At 47.9% G+C, this 17,585-nt stretch overlaps 1 protein-coding gene across 3 annotated transcripts; it reads left to right on the forward strand.

Annotated features, from left to right (window-relative positions):
* The first annotated feature begins 78 nt into the window (after nt 1-78).
* On the forward strand, nt 79-17,238 carry DLST (dihydrolipoamide S-succinyltransferase). Of its 3 annotated transcripts, none has more exons than XM_017835673.1 (15): nt 79-184; nt 4,422-4,455; nt 5,721-5,769; nt 6,788-6,843; nt 7,205-7,279; nt 7,672-7,727; nt 8,421-8,532; nt 9,073-9,237; nt 9,521-9,606; nt 10,275-10,372; nt 12,167-12,297; nt 12,854-12,927; nt 13,787-13,870; nt 14,407-14,574; nt 15,044-17,238. In XM_017835673.1, exons 1-15 carry the CDS (start codon nt 116-118, stop codon nt 15,176-15,178), a joined length of 1,392 nt encoding a protein of 463 aa, XP_017691162.1. In that variant the 5' UTR covers nt 79-115; the 3' UTR covers nt 15,179-17,238. The 3 variants fall into 3 exon arrangements, with proteins under 3 accessions (XP_017691162.1, XP_017691161.1, XP_017691164.1); XM_017835672.1 differs by lacking the exon at nt 79-184 and adding an exon at nt 661-862; XM_017835675.1 differs by lacking the exon at nt 79-184 and adding an exon at nt 705-818.
* Nucleotides 17,239-17,585: the final 347 nt, after the last annotated feature.

Here is a 17,585-nt window from a genome sequence, read left to right on the forward strand (position 1 = left end):
CGCTCCCCCCGTCCTGCGGCGGTTGGTGCGGCCCCGCGCGCTTCCGTGCCGCGCGGGGCCTGGTTCCGGTGTCCGCCCTGCGGCCACTCCCGCCGCTGCCGCCGCCGCCGCCGCGATGGTGCCGCTCTGGCGGTCCCGCTGCCTCGGCCGCGCGCTGGGCCGCTCGCTGCGCGCCCTGCGACAGGTACGGCCCGCGGGCAGCGCCTCGGGGAGCGGAGCAGCGAGGGAGGGCGGCGGCTGGGCGGGCGAGGTCGGCGGCGCCAAGGACACCGGGACGCGTCCCCTGCTGCCCGGCGCCGCCGCTCCGGGGCACGGCCCGGCGGGGCACGGGGAGGGGCGGCAGGGGTGCCCCTGCAACGGCCGCGGTGGGCGCCACGCTGTCCCTTCTCAGCGGGTGCCTCTGCCCCGACACCGCCCCGCCCGGCCCGGCCAGGCCCGGCCTGGCGGGAAGGGCGGCGGCACCGGGCAGGGCCTCCGATCGCCGCCGCCCTCGCCCGCCGGCGGCTGCAGCGTCTGGGGCCCCCGCTGTTGGCAGCCCCTGGCCTGCGCTGGCACAGACCCCCGGCGGGGTCCGCCCGGGGCAGGAACGGCAACGAACCGGTGTCTGGTTTGGTTTATGATTTCTGTGCTCGGCCTTCAGAGCAGCCACTGAACCGTGGCAAACGGCGGTGACCTGCGCTGGCGACACCGCGGGTGGCAGAGCCCGATGGCAGCTTAACCCTGGGGCTGCCCTTGGCCAGCTGGGTCCTGCTGTTCGATGACTCCTGGACACATCTTCCGTTTAAATAGCAAACATGCACAGCCTTTTGTGCGCACATGTATGTGCACACCTACAGGAGGAAAAATACCACTTCTCTTCCAGGTGACCAGCTGGAGCCTTAGAGCATGGGACTTGATTTTAGCCATTGTATAAATGTAGGCGAGCAAGTGTTGACAGTGGATTAACTATGTTATGCTTCCCCATAGGGTTGCTCTGCCGTAAATGCTTGTCTTTGGGCTTGACAAATAGGTTGTGTTTATAAACATGTAAAACTGCACTATAAACAACTTATAGCTAACTGTATAGTATAGTTTGTTATACATATATGTAGGTACAAATTGATTATAGTGCAGAGTGGTAGTAGTTTGGTTTCCATTTGAGCAGTGATATGGGAAGTAAGTTTTGAGACAGGGATAATACAAGCTCTTTGGAGAAACAGAAAAAAATGCCAGAACTTGGCAAACTTCTGATGGCAAAAGTGAGAACAGTAGACATGTAGAAAATTCAGGAACGGAGGGTTGAATGGGAGAAGAGTAGAGTCAGTGAGGGTGAGGAAGGGTTGACGGTTGGTAAAAGAGAAAAAGGTCCTGAATTCATATATCAAGTAGAAATCATGAATGTGCATCAATAGCCTGTAGCATGTAAGAGTCAGGGCAGGGGCAGGCAGCCGTTGAAGGATGACCTGAAAAAGTCCAGAAAAGAGCTGAAAAAGAATGGTTTGATCAGGAGCTGCGTTTGGTGCTTTGATAATCAAGTCCTGTTTATCTGGAAAGGTGTTTGTAAAGAACTTTTTCTTCCCTGTTTGATCCTCCTCTCTGCTGGAGGAGTTCTCAGCCTGTTGTCTTAGTAACAGTATCCTTCACCACTTAGCATTGTTATCTCCATCCCACCTTGACATCTGCCCCCCATGCTATATATAATAGTGTTGATATGCATGAAGGCTTTGCAGTGGGGTTTTTGTGTGCAGCAGTGGTTTGTGCTCATCCTTGTCGAACCTGCATTTGCTTTGCTCTGAAAAAGCCATGGCTGGTGAAGTGATTGATGCTCTGCCTGTTGTTGGAGCTGCCCAGCACTGGGCTTCTGTTTTGCCTCTGTTGAAATGAGCTGCACTGTCCTGTTCATCAAAGTTCTTACCTGAACTGGTCCCTGATCTCACTGTTGGTATACAGGCTGTTGCTTTAGCTGATGTATTCCATAATTTATTTCAGTGTGTAGTGACCTACTGGAAGGTGATGGCTCCTTGAGAGGTGTGGCCTGGGACGATGTGTACCAAGGTCACTTTGGCATAATAGCAGTTGTAAAAACAATTCTGAGAAGTCTTGTGAAACAAGGGGGAAAAATTAATCACTTGATACATGAGTCACTAGCTAATTAGACTAAGATTTCTTTCTTCAAGCGAAGGCTGTCTTTTTAAAATGACCCAAAGTGCTAATGCCAGGTAGCAAAACCAAAATGTTTCCACTTTCACTGAAAAGCTCCAATAGCAGGCAGATTTAGCCAGGTGATACCAGAACAGATGCAATCACAGTGATTCCTTCATGGAAAAAGGGAAGGGGAACAGCTCTATCAGGCATCTCCTGGAGCTGCATGTCATCTCTGAGGTACCATAGTTAAAAGGCAGGCACACGGCAGTTCTGCAGAATGCAAGCCAGAGAAATCTCAGGATTTTTCATTAGTGGTTTCCTCCTCACATTAAGCTCCTTCCCTCATTTCTTAACCTAGAAAATAGAAGGATAGAGTGGAACCGATTTTTTTCCTTCATTTTGCGGCAGTTGTGAAACACAGACTTGGCGCCTTGGGAAGAGAGCTGCAGATGTCTTTTCTCACAGCGATTTGTTTTAAGGACAGTCCTTCTGAACTTTTTTTTTTGTTTTAACTTGACAGTAAACTGGTCCTGAGCAAATAAAATTGTCTGGTTTTGCTTTATTCTGAGGCTGTTCCTTTCTTAACAATTTATTTTTTTAGCATGCTAGGAATGCCCTTAACCACTTTTTTAATAAAGCACCCAGAAAACATTAGTGGGCAGAGGGGAACTTAGGTCACATGGTATTCTATTTGGGACACTCTGGAAAGTGGGAAGAATTTGATCAACACAGGAACTACCATATATGCTGAGGATTGTGGCGCTTTAGATAGCTGGCCCAGTGGAGTTCAGTTGAAGTTTGTCTTACTGATCTTGGCTTAGGCCTGGCTCTACACAAACCAGATCTGAGTTAGCAGGGGCCAGTGCTGCACCAAGATTAAGCATTGTAGCATTCAAGATGACTCTGCAAAGTCTGCACAGTGCTTCCTGCTTTCCCTCCCCAGGTAGACTTGGGGCAGGGGCTCCAGTGAGCTGATTTTGCAGGACTGTTGTTCCAGGATCGTGGATCTCTGCAATGGACCAGAAAGCAGAGTAGCTGCATGGTGCTGTGCTGGACCTTAGGAACAAGTCAGCCTGGCTGCCTGCATCCTTGGCACAGCTAATCATAACCCTTTTGAAATGCCCATCTATCACTGAGTTGACTCTGTGTGAATATCCAAGAAACCAAATCCATTGATAAGATTGGATAATTAAACTGCCAATGGGTCAATTCCAGGCCTGTTAGTAGTTTTGATATGAACTATACACTGAATATATTTTTTTATGCTACAGCACTCAGTCCTGTAGATGGTGTGCCAAGCTTAAGTCTCTATGTTGTCTTACCACACAGCTCCCAAAATTATTCTGATATGTAAGATCAGTTATATCCAGTTATATCAGTTATTACTGATATGTAATATCAGTTATATCAGTATATCCTGCTTGCTCTGCTGAAGCTGAAATCAGGGCTTATATGCAGACTTCAGATACTGAAGGTGTGAAGGAAATCTGACTTTTACCTCTTTCCTTAGCTGGAGGATAAGGGTGCTTTGAGCTCTTGAGTATCTGACTTGTTCTAAACCAGTCAACTGCATTTTAGTCACTGTGATATTTTCCTGTTGCTTTTAATGAGTTCTTAGGTTTTCCAGACATTGAGGTTTGATGCTAGAGAAATGTATAATAACAATAGGGAAAGTAACTGGAATATCTTTGAAATGTCTTTTGAGGACTGTTATGGTGAGCTAGGAGTGCAGTCAATGATTACGTGGGTATGCAGTGAAACATCAAAAGAAGGTGGAATTCCTGTCTTACTGATAGTGGTAGAAATTTTACCATTGAGAGCAATTCTGGCCTTCTGGAGTTCAAAGGCTCCATAACTTTAGAACAAATTTTGAAAAACCCTAGATGCTGCATTTGTGACTGTAGGAGTAAACATCATGGGATGTTTTTTCGTCATATCCAGTAGCTACCCTTGACCTTTTCATTCATAGCAAATTTTATTAGAAATCTGTTCCTTCTTGAAGAGGAAAGTGTGCATGAGAAGGTCAAAACAGCTGAAGCCACAGCTAAAAACCAAAAGTATCAAATTTAACATCACTGTCACCAGAAAGCACCCTCGAAGGAGTCAAACCAAAGAGAAGGGTATAGGTGCTCTCACCATCTCCTTCTCTAGCACACTATGGGAAAGTAGCATGCCTGCAGACTGGAGCATGGGAATGGTGGGTCCTGTGTCTGATTCAGATCTCATGGAAAAACCAAAGTCCTCCTAAGATGGGTCTGTCTTCTTGTAACACTGATAGATCCTTTTCTCTCTTGCAGGGGAACTGTACTCTGGCAAGATGCTCTCTCTCTGGTGAGTCTAATGCTTTTATTTACAAACTACCTAGAAAGAACAGAGCTGATGATGGAGGTTGGTAATAGGTTTTATTGGGGTTTATTTCAATCAGTCATGTAATGAAGAAACAGTGAAATGAGCTAAGTTTCTGAGTGCCTCCCTTGCATAATGTACGTGCTGCCCGATCCCTTTGGCTCTGGTGAAGATTCCAACAGCACAGCACAGAGTATTTCAAGCACTGCAGTGCTTGAAGCATGTGCTGTTGCAGAGCCCTAGGTCTCTAATAAACTCCCTTGGAAATGATAGGTGAATATTGTGACGTATCAAATCTGGTTCACCTGCGAACTCTACTTTGGTGCCTAAACTGTTTTTCCTTAGAGCTCTGTTTCTTCTAGCTGTACTGTGTTTATATAGCATTACATCACTCACTTCTGATCCCACTTTGAGAAACCAGTTAAATCTTTTTTGGTTTCTAGAGTTCCAGTTCAGCTCTTTAGTAGGAGATGGTGTAAAAATTATATTGCTTTTTAAAAAAAAAAAAAACAAATGGGAAAATGGTTCTTCCTTCTGGCATTGTGTAATTGAGGTAATTATACTCTCCAGTTACTACTCTGACTCTCTTTAAGATCAGTCTGGAAAATTGCCCAGTGCCCTATAAGAGACAAAGGACAGGAGTTCAGTTCATAATAAAAATTGCAGTGTCAGGGCACGTGAGCAGTGTGGGAAGGGGACAGTGGGGTATGTGAAACTGAGAAGCTATGCAAGTACTATTTTGAGTTTTGGAAAATAAATTCTCTGGAAAGGGGGTGGACAGAGAAGAGGAATGATGGTAGCTGGCTACTCTGCCCTACACCCTCTTTTCATTCTTTCTTCCTCCTTACCTGTCCATGCAACTGTGAGGCTTCCTGGGAGGTGCCTCTTAGGGGGCTGCTTCAGTCCTGCCCTTTGTACTCAGCAGTCCTGGAGATGTTCCTCATGACTGTTTCCTGGTTTCCTTCTGAGTGAGGCGGCTGCTGCTTAGTTTGCCCTTTTCAAAGTTATCCTTATTAGCTTTGAGATCAAGATATAACTGTTTTTCCCATCCCTGTAAATCTAGATGAAGACAAGACCACTGTTCCTGGCAAGCTCCGGGCAGGTTTGATGGCACCGAGGTGTCTCTGCATGGCTATTAGTCCCAAGCTTCTTTCAGGGTGGACACCGGTGTCCTCTGCATTCTTTTACCTGACAGGGACATTTAAGGGCTGGATAACTTTCCTGTGGGGTAACTCCTTTCTCATTCACAGGTGTGGCTGGGAGCCAGGGATTGGCTTACACAAACAGCAGGAAGCTTCTGTAAGTATCCCCAGGAAAGCTGTAATGTGGAGAGACTGGGGCTGCTCCAGCCCTGAAAAGATTTGGGGGCTGAGAAACAGAATGTGGTTGGCTGTCATGAAATCCTTTTGCACATCTTAGGAGCGTGGAGATAGCCCTAACAAAATCTAGGTTTTGCAGGTCAGGAACTGAAAAGAAACTTTGAAACCAGATACCAAGGGCAGGGAAGGGACAGGAATCAGGAAACTGGTGACTAGAGGTGTTGTTTGCTCTATGATGGTCTTCTGATCGGTTTTCTGTCAGGAGAAATGGGGTCATTTACAGAGCTCTTGTTCCTATGACAGGGTTTGCATTGCTAAGGTGGTCTTGTAAAAATGTATTTGGGTAAATAATCATAAGAGCACATGCATAAAAGCCTGAAGTACTGGTCTGTTTGTATGAAGTAGCCTGTGCTAGAGGAAATGCTAAAGCATGTTTGTTTCAGCTTTCCAAATGTGATGTCAGTAGATGTAAAAATCATGCTTTGGAATGCTTGGAATTTCCAGCTTCCTGTGAAGAAACATGGTGGAGAGAAATATCTGTCTCTCGGATGTGTTGCCATAGGCAATTTATGGTGCTTTTCCTTTTTTTTTTTTTTTGGAGCAATCTAACAGCTTCTGTAGAGATGACAGTCCTAATCTGGAAGTAAAAAAATGGTAACTGCACTAGTCTTGTACATAGGGTGGGCTGTCTGGTCAGCCTTTAATCAGTGTTTAAACCACAGGGGTTCCGTTGAGTTGTCTGCCTAAATTAAAATTCCATGCGTGTCAGTTCTTATTGAGTTTCTGAGAGCACTAGTGATGGTAGGATGTGATGTTTCCTTTCTTACTGGATTGTTGCAGCTTGAGCAGTAAGTAGGAGTCCCTTAGAAAAAATACATCGGAACAGACAAGCAGCCTTTCACATCAGTTAAGCAAATGTAAATTCTTTACTTGAGCTTGGTGCTAGCATCCTGCTTAGGAACATACTTCTGTGTTCATACCTTTCTCTCTTCCTGCAGAGTAAATAGCTCCAGTGTCTTCACTGTCCGGTACTTCAGAACCACTGCAGTACGTAGTAAGTAAAAAGTCAGGAGTTAGCAGTATGCTTCTTTTGGTACCTCTTGCTGTCTTGACAACAGTTGAAGCTACCTTCCATCCTTGGTCATGGCTCACTGCTGTTCTGCCTGCATGGACAGCTGAGGGTTTATATCCCTGGGGCCCTAAGGATTTTGTCTGGCATTCCTGTCACAGTGTGACTTTCAGTCAAATGGAGATTTCTCTGCTGTTTAAATGTTAATCAGTGTTGAAGCAAAGAGAAGGCCAGCAATTGATGTCTGATGACCTACCCCCTTTAGCAGAATTGTGATGACAAGAACGAAGCAATGCCATAAGTTTTGAGCTCTGAATACATTCAGATCTATCTGTCTCTCTCACAGGGGATGACGTGGTTACAGTGAACACACCAGCCTTTGCAGAGTCAGTCACAGAAGGAGATGTCAGGTGGGAGAAAGGTAAGCACTTGCCTCTTCCCTGAAATTCTCAGCACCATTGCTGCTGCATTGGACAGCTCAGGGATGCACTGTAGTTCATTGGTTGACAGCCTGCTGTGTGCCTTTCGGTCTGTGACAAATGGGGCAGTTAATTGCAGGTCTCCTAAGGGATAAGGATTGCAGTTACTGCCTTGTCACTCCTAGTCATGGGTGATGTTGGGTGAAGGGAGTCTAAGCTGGAATCAGACTCTTATCTGTGCAGTGGATTGATTGTTTGAGATAGTCTTTTCTTTAGAAGTTGTGGAGAGCTGAGGTGAAAAAATTCTGGGTTAGTGTGGGAGACTGCTGTGGGTAAAGAGGGGAGGCCAGAGCACACCTCCCTCCTCACAGTGGTCTTCATATCTATCATTCAGCTGTTGGAGACACAGTGGCGGAAGATGAAGTGGTGTGTGAGATTGAAACAGACAAGGTAGGAGTTCTCTGGACCAAAACTTTTTCTAGTTCTGTAGCAGATACCCTGTATGGTTCCTCTCCTGCTAAGAGCTCCTACAGCCTGCAGGCCCTGACTGTGTCTCCTGCTCCCTTTATGGAGAAAAGCTTTTCTCATCAACTATGAGAGCTGGCTGTTCCTTGAGTGAGAATTCTTTAATAATTCTTCCTTACTCATACATTTGATTAATTATCAGTGCTGCTGATGTTTGTTGGAGGTGCATTTCCACTTCTCCTTCCAATTCCAAGAGTGCTCTAAGCTTTGAAACCTGTTTGTGTTTAAACAAAGAAGAAATCTGCAAGCCATAGGTTGTCTTCAAATTGTTTTAAATTTAGGCTTTAAATTTACCCACCCCTTAAAGGACTGTTAAGCTTTGAAGTTCTTGCTAAATTCTCTGCCAAGTTCTGCTTTCAGTGTTGCTGTCAGGAAGATTCTGGCAGCAGGTCAGTTCTTGACTGTACCCTGGAGATCAGGCTATATGTTGCACTGCCAGCATCTCCTGAAACTTCATTGGCACAAAATCTTGGTGGAGAGTGTGAAAACTGGTGCAAATGGTGTGAGACATAGCTGCTCTCTGTGCCAAGTTACAATCTGCAGATATTGGCATCTTCTCTTGGGCACTTGTTGTCCATCCAATGTTTGGGGGAATTTCACTGATTTTTCTTTTTTCAGACATCAGTGCAAGTTCCAGCCCCAGCAGCTGGTGTGATTGAAGCCCTTCTGGTACCCGATGGTGGCAAAGTGGAAGGAGGGACACCTCTGTTCAAACTCAGGAAAACTGGAGGTAAGTCAGGCATGTATAACTTGCACAGACCTTCCTGTTCCACCAATCTTTTTCTGAAGATGAAAGGAAAGCATTTAGAGGGATCCTGAGAGAGGTTAAATATTTCCTCCGTCTGCCTCTGTAGCTGGAAGAAAATTCTCCTATTCTGTTGTCTATTAGAAAAGCATAATTTTATTCTTCTTAGGGGGGAACTTCTGTTCCCTCAGGAGGAGACTGAGCTCTAAGCTAAAACTAGCTGAGAATTCCCCTAATAAAACTCCCTTCTCTGCCCTCTTTGTAGCATCCAATCTCCTGGACAGTGAGGAGATCAAGGGTGTTGATGCGTGAAACTCTTTCACCATGAGTTTCTCTTGTGGTGACTCTTGTCAGTTCAGTAGTGCTGAGAACATAAAGGCACTCTGCTGGAGGGTTAACTTTTATCAGATTGGTTCTGCTGGAGGGTTAACTGCTGGAGGGTTAACTTTTGTCAGGTTGGTTGGACTCTCAGATCCCTGGCACTGGAAGCTGTTGCATTTACCATGGTTCTTCCTTGTCTTTCAGCTGCTCCTGCCAAGGCTAAACCAGCAGCAGCCCCTCCTCCTCCTCCTTCAGCCCCTGAACCTGTAGCTGCGGCTGCTCCTCCCCCTCCCCCTCCTGCAGCACCAATTCCCACAACAATGCCACCAGTGCCGCCTGTGTCAACTCAGCCCATTGACAGCAAACCAGGTGAGGCAGCAGCTGATCATTCCTGTTCTCAAGCCTCTCTTCTTTGTGGAGAGCATGTAAGATTAAAGACTGCAAACAGTCTGGCATTTATGGCAAAGGCCTCCTGCATTATTCCCCTGCATGCTCCAGTATGGAGAGCTCAGCTATGCTCATGGAACTGTCCAAGCCCGGTGCAAGGCTGCTGCTGCGCTGCGTTGCTTAAGCAAGGAGCTCGAACGTGCTTTCTACCTCAGATCTTTTCTACATGACTTCCCTTTATGACTGATGTTTTTTTCCCCCTCAGTGTCTGCGGTGAAGCCGGCTGCAGCCCCAGCGGCAGCCCCTCTTGGGGAGGCAGTGCCCACCAAAGGTGTCAGATCAGAGCATAGGGTAAGCTGTGGGAATGGGATCTTGCCAGCGCTTCTGTTGCTGGGTGATAATCTGTTCTGGCATAAGCCTTGAGCTTTCCGGATGTGTTCATATCTACCTGTACACACCCAGCTCAGTGAGTGTGACAGATGGGGAAATTCTCTGCATGAGGAACCACTTACAGGTGGGGTGGAGGAAGAGCCAGAACCAATCCGACACAAGTCTTTTCTAGGCAAAAGTCTTGTCTTGAGTTCTGCTGACTGAGGACAGAAGGACTTGATGTGATCTGCTTGGTCTGTCCACAAGCCCTCAGCAAAGGGCTGAGGCTGCTGCAGCTGCCTTGTGCATTCTTAAGAGAACATGGCTGAGCAACCTGCTTTTTAGCAGTCTTGCTCTTCTCACATTAGCCACATGCTGGAAAGCTAAGCTTGCTTGGAGGTCCCAAGGAACGCAGAATACAGTGATGCATTTCAGCACTGCTTTTCAAGTGAACTGTGTGTTGACCTGAGCAGTGAAATCAACTCCTCAGCCCATCGTGCTCCTCAGGGAGACCTGGAGTGAAAACCTTGGTCCTAGGCATCTATTAATAGTCAGCTAGATGGCAAGGGAAGGACCTTTTGAGTTTCTTGTGTATTTTGCCCCTTGGATGAACTTGAGGCAGCTTCTGCTTATACCTTTTTAATTTTCAGGTGAAAATGAATAGGATGCGCCAGCGTATTGCTCAGCGGCTGAAAGAGGCTCAGAATACTTGTGCCATGCTGACCACTTTCAATGAGATCGATATGAGGTGAGGAGCAGACCTTTTTTTCCCTTTATGAGTAGAAACAGATGAAGGCAGTCAAAACCTTGCTGATTCTCTTTGGAGAGATTGGCAACATGTCTTTTGGGACCTCTCTCCTGGGTGTGTACCACAGTCTGCACAGCTTCTTTGGGGCCATGTTAGTGTTGCAGTATGAGGGGTACTTATCTTCCTGTTATTCCTCAGGAGTCATCTGCTGCTTGTAAAAGGGGTAGTCTGCTTCCTCTTCTGTGTGCTTGTTGGTGGGGCACTGGTAAATGTTAAGCAGAAGACCAGGAGGGACTAGTATCATTTGTGTAATGGCTGTTAGAAGACAGCAAGACGTAGCATCTGCTTTCTGCCACCCCACCAGGTTATTGCTTTTGGAGGTATTTAATTCCCAGTGAGGTGGTTCTCCAGGGTTCATCAGCCTTTTGGGTGAGCACTGCATAGGTCCGAGGTCTCTGCTGTCAGATGGTACAGCTTTCTGAAGACAAACTAGCATCCTTCCCCATCCCCTCCAAGCAGGTGAGGGTCTCCTGACTCAAGTGCTTGCGTGGACTGAACGCACTAATGGCTTTTGAGGGTGGGCAGCTTGTGTTACAGTGCATTAAGGGGAAATTGTGCCCAAATCAAATTGCCTTGTGTAATCCTATTCTGCTCCTTAAGACAAAACATGTAAATATTTGGATCTCAGAACAATAAGGCTGGCAAAATAGTCTTGATTAGAGGGAAGTGCTGCAGCTTTATCTCCTCTCAGAGGCTCATTGAGGTGTCGCTTTACGCCAGCATAGGGCTCTCATTGCATCTCGTAATCTAGTTTGGATAGATTGCTGGGAGGTTGACTTGTGAGGACCTGTGCTGGGGCCTCCTGCTTCCCATGGGAGTCAGTGTCTGAAAGGAGGAGGCCATAATGAGACAGTTTCATAGCAAATCACCTCCTCATTGCTGCAGTCATGCAGTTGTGTCTTGGGAGGCACTAATGTCTTTGGGCAGTAATCCTAGCTCTAAACAAGGTTAGGCGCAGGAAAACAAACACTGAACCATGGAGAACCATGCTCCTTGCTGAAACTGTCTCTTCAAAGACTCAAGGTGTCTGAGGAGGGGAGGGATGGACCATGCAATTCCACAGCGTCTGGTGTTAGCCTGGAATAGGCAGAGCTTGTAGCCACAGCTTGGGTGACTTTTTGTAAATGGCCTCAATTTTGATAAATAGACACAGTGGGAAAACGTGATTAGTCTGATTGAGAGCTGTGATTGGGCTGGCACCTACTACCATAGCACCAGGAAAGATTTCTTTCATATTCACTCAACTCCCAGAGTCAACTCAGAGAGTTAGATACAGAAGTGGTGTTGTGCTGGATGGTACTGGACTTGCAGAGTGATTGAGGTCTTTTCCTTTGTGCATCTTTTTCGCTTTTGGCATTTCCTGTTTTTTCACCCTTCTGTGTCAGCCCAGCCACACCTGCAGTTGCTGTCTGTGATGCCGCATGGGTATGAGCACTCCTACCTGGAGAATCAGTGGCAACATCAAGCCTAAGAAGGAAATGTGCCATGCCCCATCATGTTTCTGTGCCTGGCAGTGTGAGCCATGCAGGTTAACCTTGTCATGTTGATCCTTTGGCAGGAGCTTTAGAGCCACGTTCAGTACCTATGTCATTCGAAGGGTTTTCCAGGAGAGTGGTGGTTTCCCACTTGGTGCAGGTTTGCAGTCCCTGGGGCTGGCACTGAAATCTATTACAGAGCGAGGGAACAGTGTTTTCTTGGACTCCCTGCTTACCAGCATTATCATGCATTTTGCAGCAACATCCGGGAGATGAGAGCTGTACACAAGGATACCTTCCTGAAAAAGCACAACCTGAAGCTAGGTTTCATGTCAGCTTTTGTGAAAGCTGCAGCTTTTGCTCTGCAGGACCAGCCTGTTGTGAATGCAGGTGAGTGGTGACCCTTGCTGGTGAGTTGCATGTCTCACCAGTGAATGTGACGGAGTTGGGGAAGGCAGATGGCCAGGTCCATGGCAGGACTAATAGCTTGGACAAGCAAGTCAAACACACAGGAAAAAGGGAGACAGTCCCGCGTGCTGCAGCTGATTTCAAGTAGATAGAGGACAGCTTGCCAAGGGGGGCTCTGTTAGGAAAGGGTGGCCAGGAGTGGGACTGGGGCCATGCGTACGCAGCCCACAGAGGGCTGGTTGGTGTACATGTAGCTGCTGTAGGCACAGTGCAGTTCCTGGGGAGTGTCAGAGGTGCTTGCTGAAATCTAGAGGAGCGGAATAACCAAGGGAAAATAACTGAGGGCTGACCTGTGTGGGCTGGGTTTCCTCTGTCTATCCCGATGCTTCTCCCACAGGTGCAGCAAGGGCTTATTCTTCTCTGGAATTACATTTAAGCTAGGCATGAGCAAGTTGTTATGATTTTGTGGCTGCTTCTGGCCTGTTGAACCCTTGATCTTGGATACTACATGTGTAGCCCAACTTTTTTCTCTTTCTAGTGATTGATGACACGACCAAAGAGATTGTGTACAGGGACTATGTGGACATCAGTGTTGCTGTAGCAACTCCTCGGGTAGGTACCTTGGTTGCTTTGTCTCTGCTTCCTGCAGCCTTCGGTCTGGGATTGTCATATACTTTGAGCCAACTCAACTTTGCACTGTGCTGCAGCAGAAATTAAGTGATGACACTGATTGCGTAAATGAGACATCTAATACATTGTGGACTGCTGAGATAGCTTTTGAGAGAAGATGGTGGACCAAGAGTGTTCTGCCTCCTTACTAGGAGATGTGGTAACAGGGTCAATACAGATCTCAGTTGTTAATGAATAGGGCTAAGTTAGGGAAACCCTTTTTTGTCATGGATCCATGAGGGTATAGCATAGATAGTAAAAGCTTTGCATGTCATGTCCTTTGGCTAACACTGCTGTGCTGTTGCACAGAAATGTTCCTCTCCAGGGAGAGTATGGAATGGAGATACAGATGTTAATTAGTGAATTACCTTCTTGATTAGAAGATTCTGTTGTGAGGCAGAGTTTGGACCAGGACTGAAGTTCTGTCACTGCTCCCAAAGTCTAGGGGAGGCCCAGCTTAAAGGGACTCCACTCTTCTCACAGAGAAAAGAGGTGGCAGCTGAAATCTGTCCAGTGCCTCACCTGCTTTTATGAATGTGGAGCTGGATCCAAACAGACCTGGTTGATTTTATGAGACAGGCTAATGAAGACAAAGATATACTTTATGGTGTCAGCCCTTGGTGTGTGTCATGCCAGGTTTCCCGTCAGGCTGCCAGGGTGCAAGGCAGCTCTTCCTACCACCTGCTGTGCACTGAGGGTAAGGCAGGAACTCTATGGGTCTGCAGCCAGGCTCCTGCCCCATAATAGCTGTCTGTGTGTCGCTGCAGTGAATTTGCTGTTCATACAGTTTGGTTCTCCACAGGGTCTGGTGGTCCCTGTGGTTAGGAATGTAGAAAACATGAACTTTGCTGACATAGAGCGCGCTATCTACGAGCTGGGGGAGAAGGTAAGGAAAGTTGGAGGTTTTCCTGAAGAGGGTTGGGAGGCATGGGAGGAATTGGGAGTGCTGGATAGGCATGAATTGATTTGGTCTCTTTGTTGTCATCTCGGACCTCTAACATACTGAGTTGCGCTGTGGGGAGTGATCCAGTTACATCTGTAGCTGTGCCTGTGCCTTCCAGGACAGCCCTATCTACTTGTTGTCCTTTCAGAAGACCACAAACTATGCATTAGTGGCATGGTGTGTCTTCACCTTTGTCTTTAGAGGCCGAGGCTTAACTGCCCTGGGATAGAAGTCCCTGTGTCTTGTTTCCTGCAAAAACAGGACTTAGAAGCAAAGGCGAGAGAATCCTTCCCTAAAGCCACTAAATGTTCAGCTCTAAAGACAGATGCATTTTCAACTAATTTGTGCTGGGTTTCAGCTGAATAGATCAATAAGCGAAGCTCTTGCAATCAGTATTTATGGAGAGAGTGAATGTCCAAACCCTTTCCTTTGCTCTCTGTGATCTTTGTGCCTTTCTAAGACCTCACTTTTTCTTCTAGGCACGGAAGAATGAACTGGCCATTGAAGACATGGACGGTGGCACTTTCACAATCAGCAATGGAGGGGTTTTTGGGTCACTCTTTGGTACACCTATCATTAACCCACCCCAGTCTGCCATCTTAGGCATGCATGCCATCTTTGACAGGCCTGTGGCTGTGGGAGGCAAGGTAGGTGGACCTACACTGCAGGTTTTAGTGAACAGAGGGAAGGGCTCAGTGAGTTGAGGACCATAGTCCATATTTTCTAAGGGATTGTTGTCAACTTCTAAAAGGCTTTACTGTGAAGGAGAAGCAGAGACTAATGGGTGTAGGGCAGCTCTGCTGTCCCTTGTACTTGCCTTAGGTGTGCAGGGGGCCTTGTCCTATCTATGAGGGGTGGAACTGGACATAATCTGGTTAGGTGCAGAGAGGAGGAGGTTGTAGCCTTTGTGATAGGGAAGTGCTCCACAAAGGGACCTGCCTAGTCTTGTGTGTGGTGTGGACCAAGCCTGGGTGAGTGGCTAGGTAATCCTGCCAGGCAGTACAAATCCAGGAGGGCTTGAGCCCTGGATTCAGGGTCTTCCCTGAATTCACAGGAGGGGATCATGCAGGCAGTAGGGCTGAGCTCACTAATCCTTGTCTTATTCCTGCCTCTCAGATCGAGGTGCGGCCTATGATGTATGTGGCGCTGACGTACGATCACCGGCTGATCGACGGCAGAGAGGCAGTGACCTTCCTGCGCAAGATCAAGGCAGCGGTGGAGGATCCCCGCGTGCTGCTGCTCGACCTGTAGAGCAGTCACACCCCCACACAACCCACCCAGGACAGGCCACAGCACCAGCAGGGACAATGCAGGGCATTCAGGAACTGGCAAGGGTCATTCCAGTCTCTCTCCCTCCGCTGTGATTAGAGCTGTCCCAGAGGGAATTACAGGGATAGCTCCTACCTCCTTTCCTATTCTGTTTAATGAAGGTTTAGTATCTCTCAAGAACTGCCATGCAGTGGGCCAACCACTGAATGGCACTGCCTTTCCAGAGATATCTGTACAGCATCCTCTCCCTCACAGCACCAAAATCTCACCTCTAGCTTGTCCAATACCACTGGAAACTGCTTGCTGCTACCGTGCTAGGGTACTTTCCCCGCCCCTCCATGACGGGTTCAGCTTTATTGCCTAGCACTGAGGTTCCTGGGAGGGAGAGGAAAGGAAAGGCTACTGTCCTGTCCATTTTTTGCTTGAAAATATTTCACACTCACCTCCCTTGCAAGGGCAGTCTGGGGGACCCCCAGGCTCCTTGCAGCAGAGGTTTTGACCAGAGCAGGGCTTGAGGTAGGTGTCATGCTTCTGGCAGCGCCCTAGTTACACTCCCTCCACAGACAGTAACGTGGTGGCGGCAGCTCCCCTGCTTTCCCTTGGAGATTGTTTGTCTCTCACCAGCCTGGTCACTGTGGCGTGAATGTTCGTGTCCAGGTGGGCAGCGCCCGTGACCTCTGTGGAGGTAGCACTGTTCCCGGGGACAACCCTTTCACCATTACAGGCCTGACATGGGGGTGAGAATGAGCCCCCAGCAACTCTCCTTGAATCACAGCTCACTGGTGGTGGATCTGACTGCTGGCTTCCTGCGTGCAGGGGCTTGGCCTGCTTCCAGCAGACACAGCTGGGGGGGCCAGGCCTTTCACTGTAATGTATATCCCAGCCCATGGGTGCTGGTTTTGGGGGGAGGGGTCAGTCCTTAATCTGATAGCGCACACATGTATTGAGGGGTGAGGGGGTTGCTAGTGCCTGCAGAGTCTATTACTCTTACCCCCTACACAGAACTTGTAACTAAAATATTTAACACAGCGGATTTTAAATGAAATAAAAGTGGGCAATGACTGCAAGGTGGGGTGTGTTTGAGGGAGCGGCTCCTGGGCAAGGACTCAGTAATCAGCAGCATCCCTTGTGTAGTGTAAGAAGCCTGTTACCTGGTGGTGAGAGAAAAAAGGCAATGGGAGCTGGGCCCACCAGTGGTGGTACTAAATTGAGGCTTCTCTGCCTGTGAACTCTACTGTCCTTTAACTCCCTGCCAAAGAATTGGCTCTTCCTGGCAAAGATGAGGTTTTCAGGGCTGGAAATCATCCTTTTCTTGGTCTAGCAACAGAATTGTTACATATGGTGAGGAATTCCCACTGTTTGATAAAGGGCAGGATGGCCAAGAGGGAGACCTGGGACAGGTGTGGAGCCAGGTTGGATTTTCACTGCTACAACAGGGGAGAGTTGTAAATCATGCACATGGGGAAAAGGCTGTTGGGAGTTGCAGAAGGAGAAAGGAGGCTCAAAGCCTCAAAGGAGCTCAAAGAACTGTAAAGCAGAAGCTGGCTGTGGTGCTGAGTGTTTCCCCAAGGAACTGTCCTTGTTGGAACAATACAAAATCATTCCTGGATCATGGTAGGGTTTTCCCAGCTCTGACATCAACTTCAGAGAATGGTTTGCCCTTCCCAGCTACGGGTGAAGAGGGCAGCCCCTTCTAACAGAAAACGATAGCACTCACAGCTGGTAGGCTGACAAAAGGGAGAGCAGTTTGTGCCTGCGTTTTCTTGGCAGCTAGGGATAAACCAGTGTGTGGAGTCAGCTTTCCTCTCCCTGACCCTGGCTGAGGTAGAAGGTTAGAAGGAGAGGAAAAACCCCTTCCCTGTTCTGGAAGGGCAAAGGGTCTGGTTGTTCTTGCAAATGAGTGAAAGAGAAGGTTCTGATTTAAAAATGCTGCTAGCTCCAAGCCCTCCTTGCTGGTTTAGGATATGGAGGGCCTGTGAGCCGAGGGAAGGGCAATGCCTGTATTCTGCCTGGAGCTGCAATAAATGAGGCCTTTGAACTAACTAAGGAGTGAATGTACAGTCAAGCTTTTAAAATGAGGCAGCCTAGCAAACTGCTTTATTTAACCAGCCCTGTCAGGGCTCACTGTAGAGGGTCATGCTTGAAGCTTCCTTTCTTTTGACCCTCCTGGGTGACACCCATGGCACTGAGTTGCAGGAAGCCATGCCGTGACTTTGGCCACAGGGTCCTTCATCCTGAACCTCCCCTGAATCACAGGACTAGGAGGCTGGTGGACAAGGGTACAAGCCTGTAGCTGGACAGTTCGGACAGTGCAGGCTGCCCTGGAGAGGAAGAGCCCCAGGCTCAGCTGCTCCTGCTCTCTGGCCTGCTTGTGGCATCAGTGGTCATT

This window comes from Lepidothrix coronata, unplaced genomic scaffold, assembly GCF_001604755.1.
Source record: "Lepidothrix coronata isolate B3197 unplaced genomic scaffold, Lepidothrix_coronata-1.0 Scaffold262, whole genome shotgun sequence".
Lineage (NCBI taxonomy): Eukaryota > Metazoa > Chordata > Aves > Passeriformes > Pipridae > Lepidothrix > Lepidothrix coronata.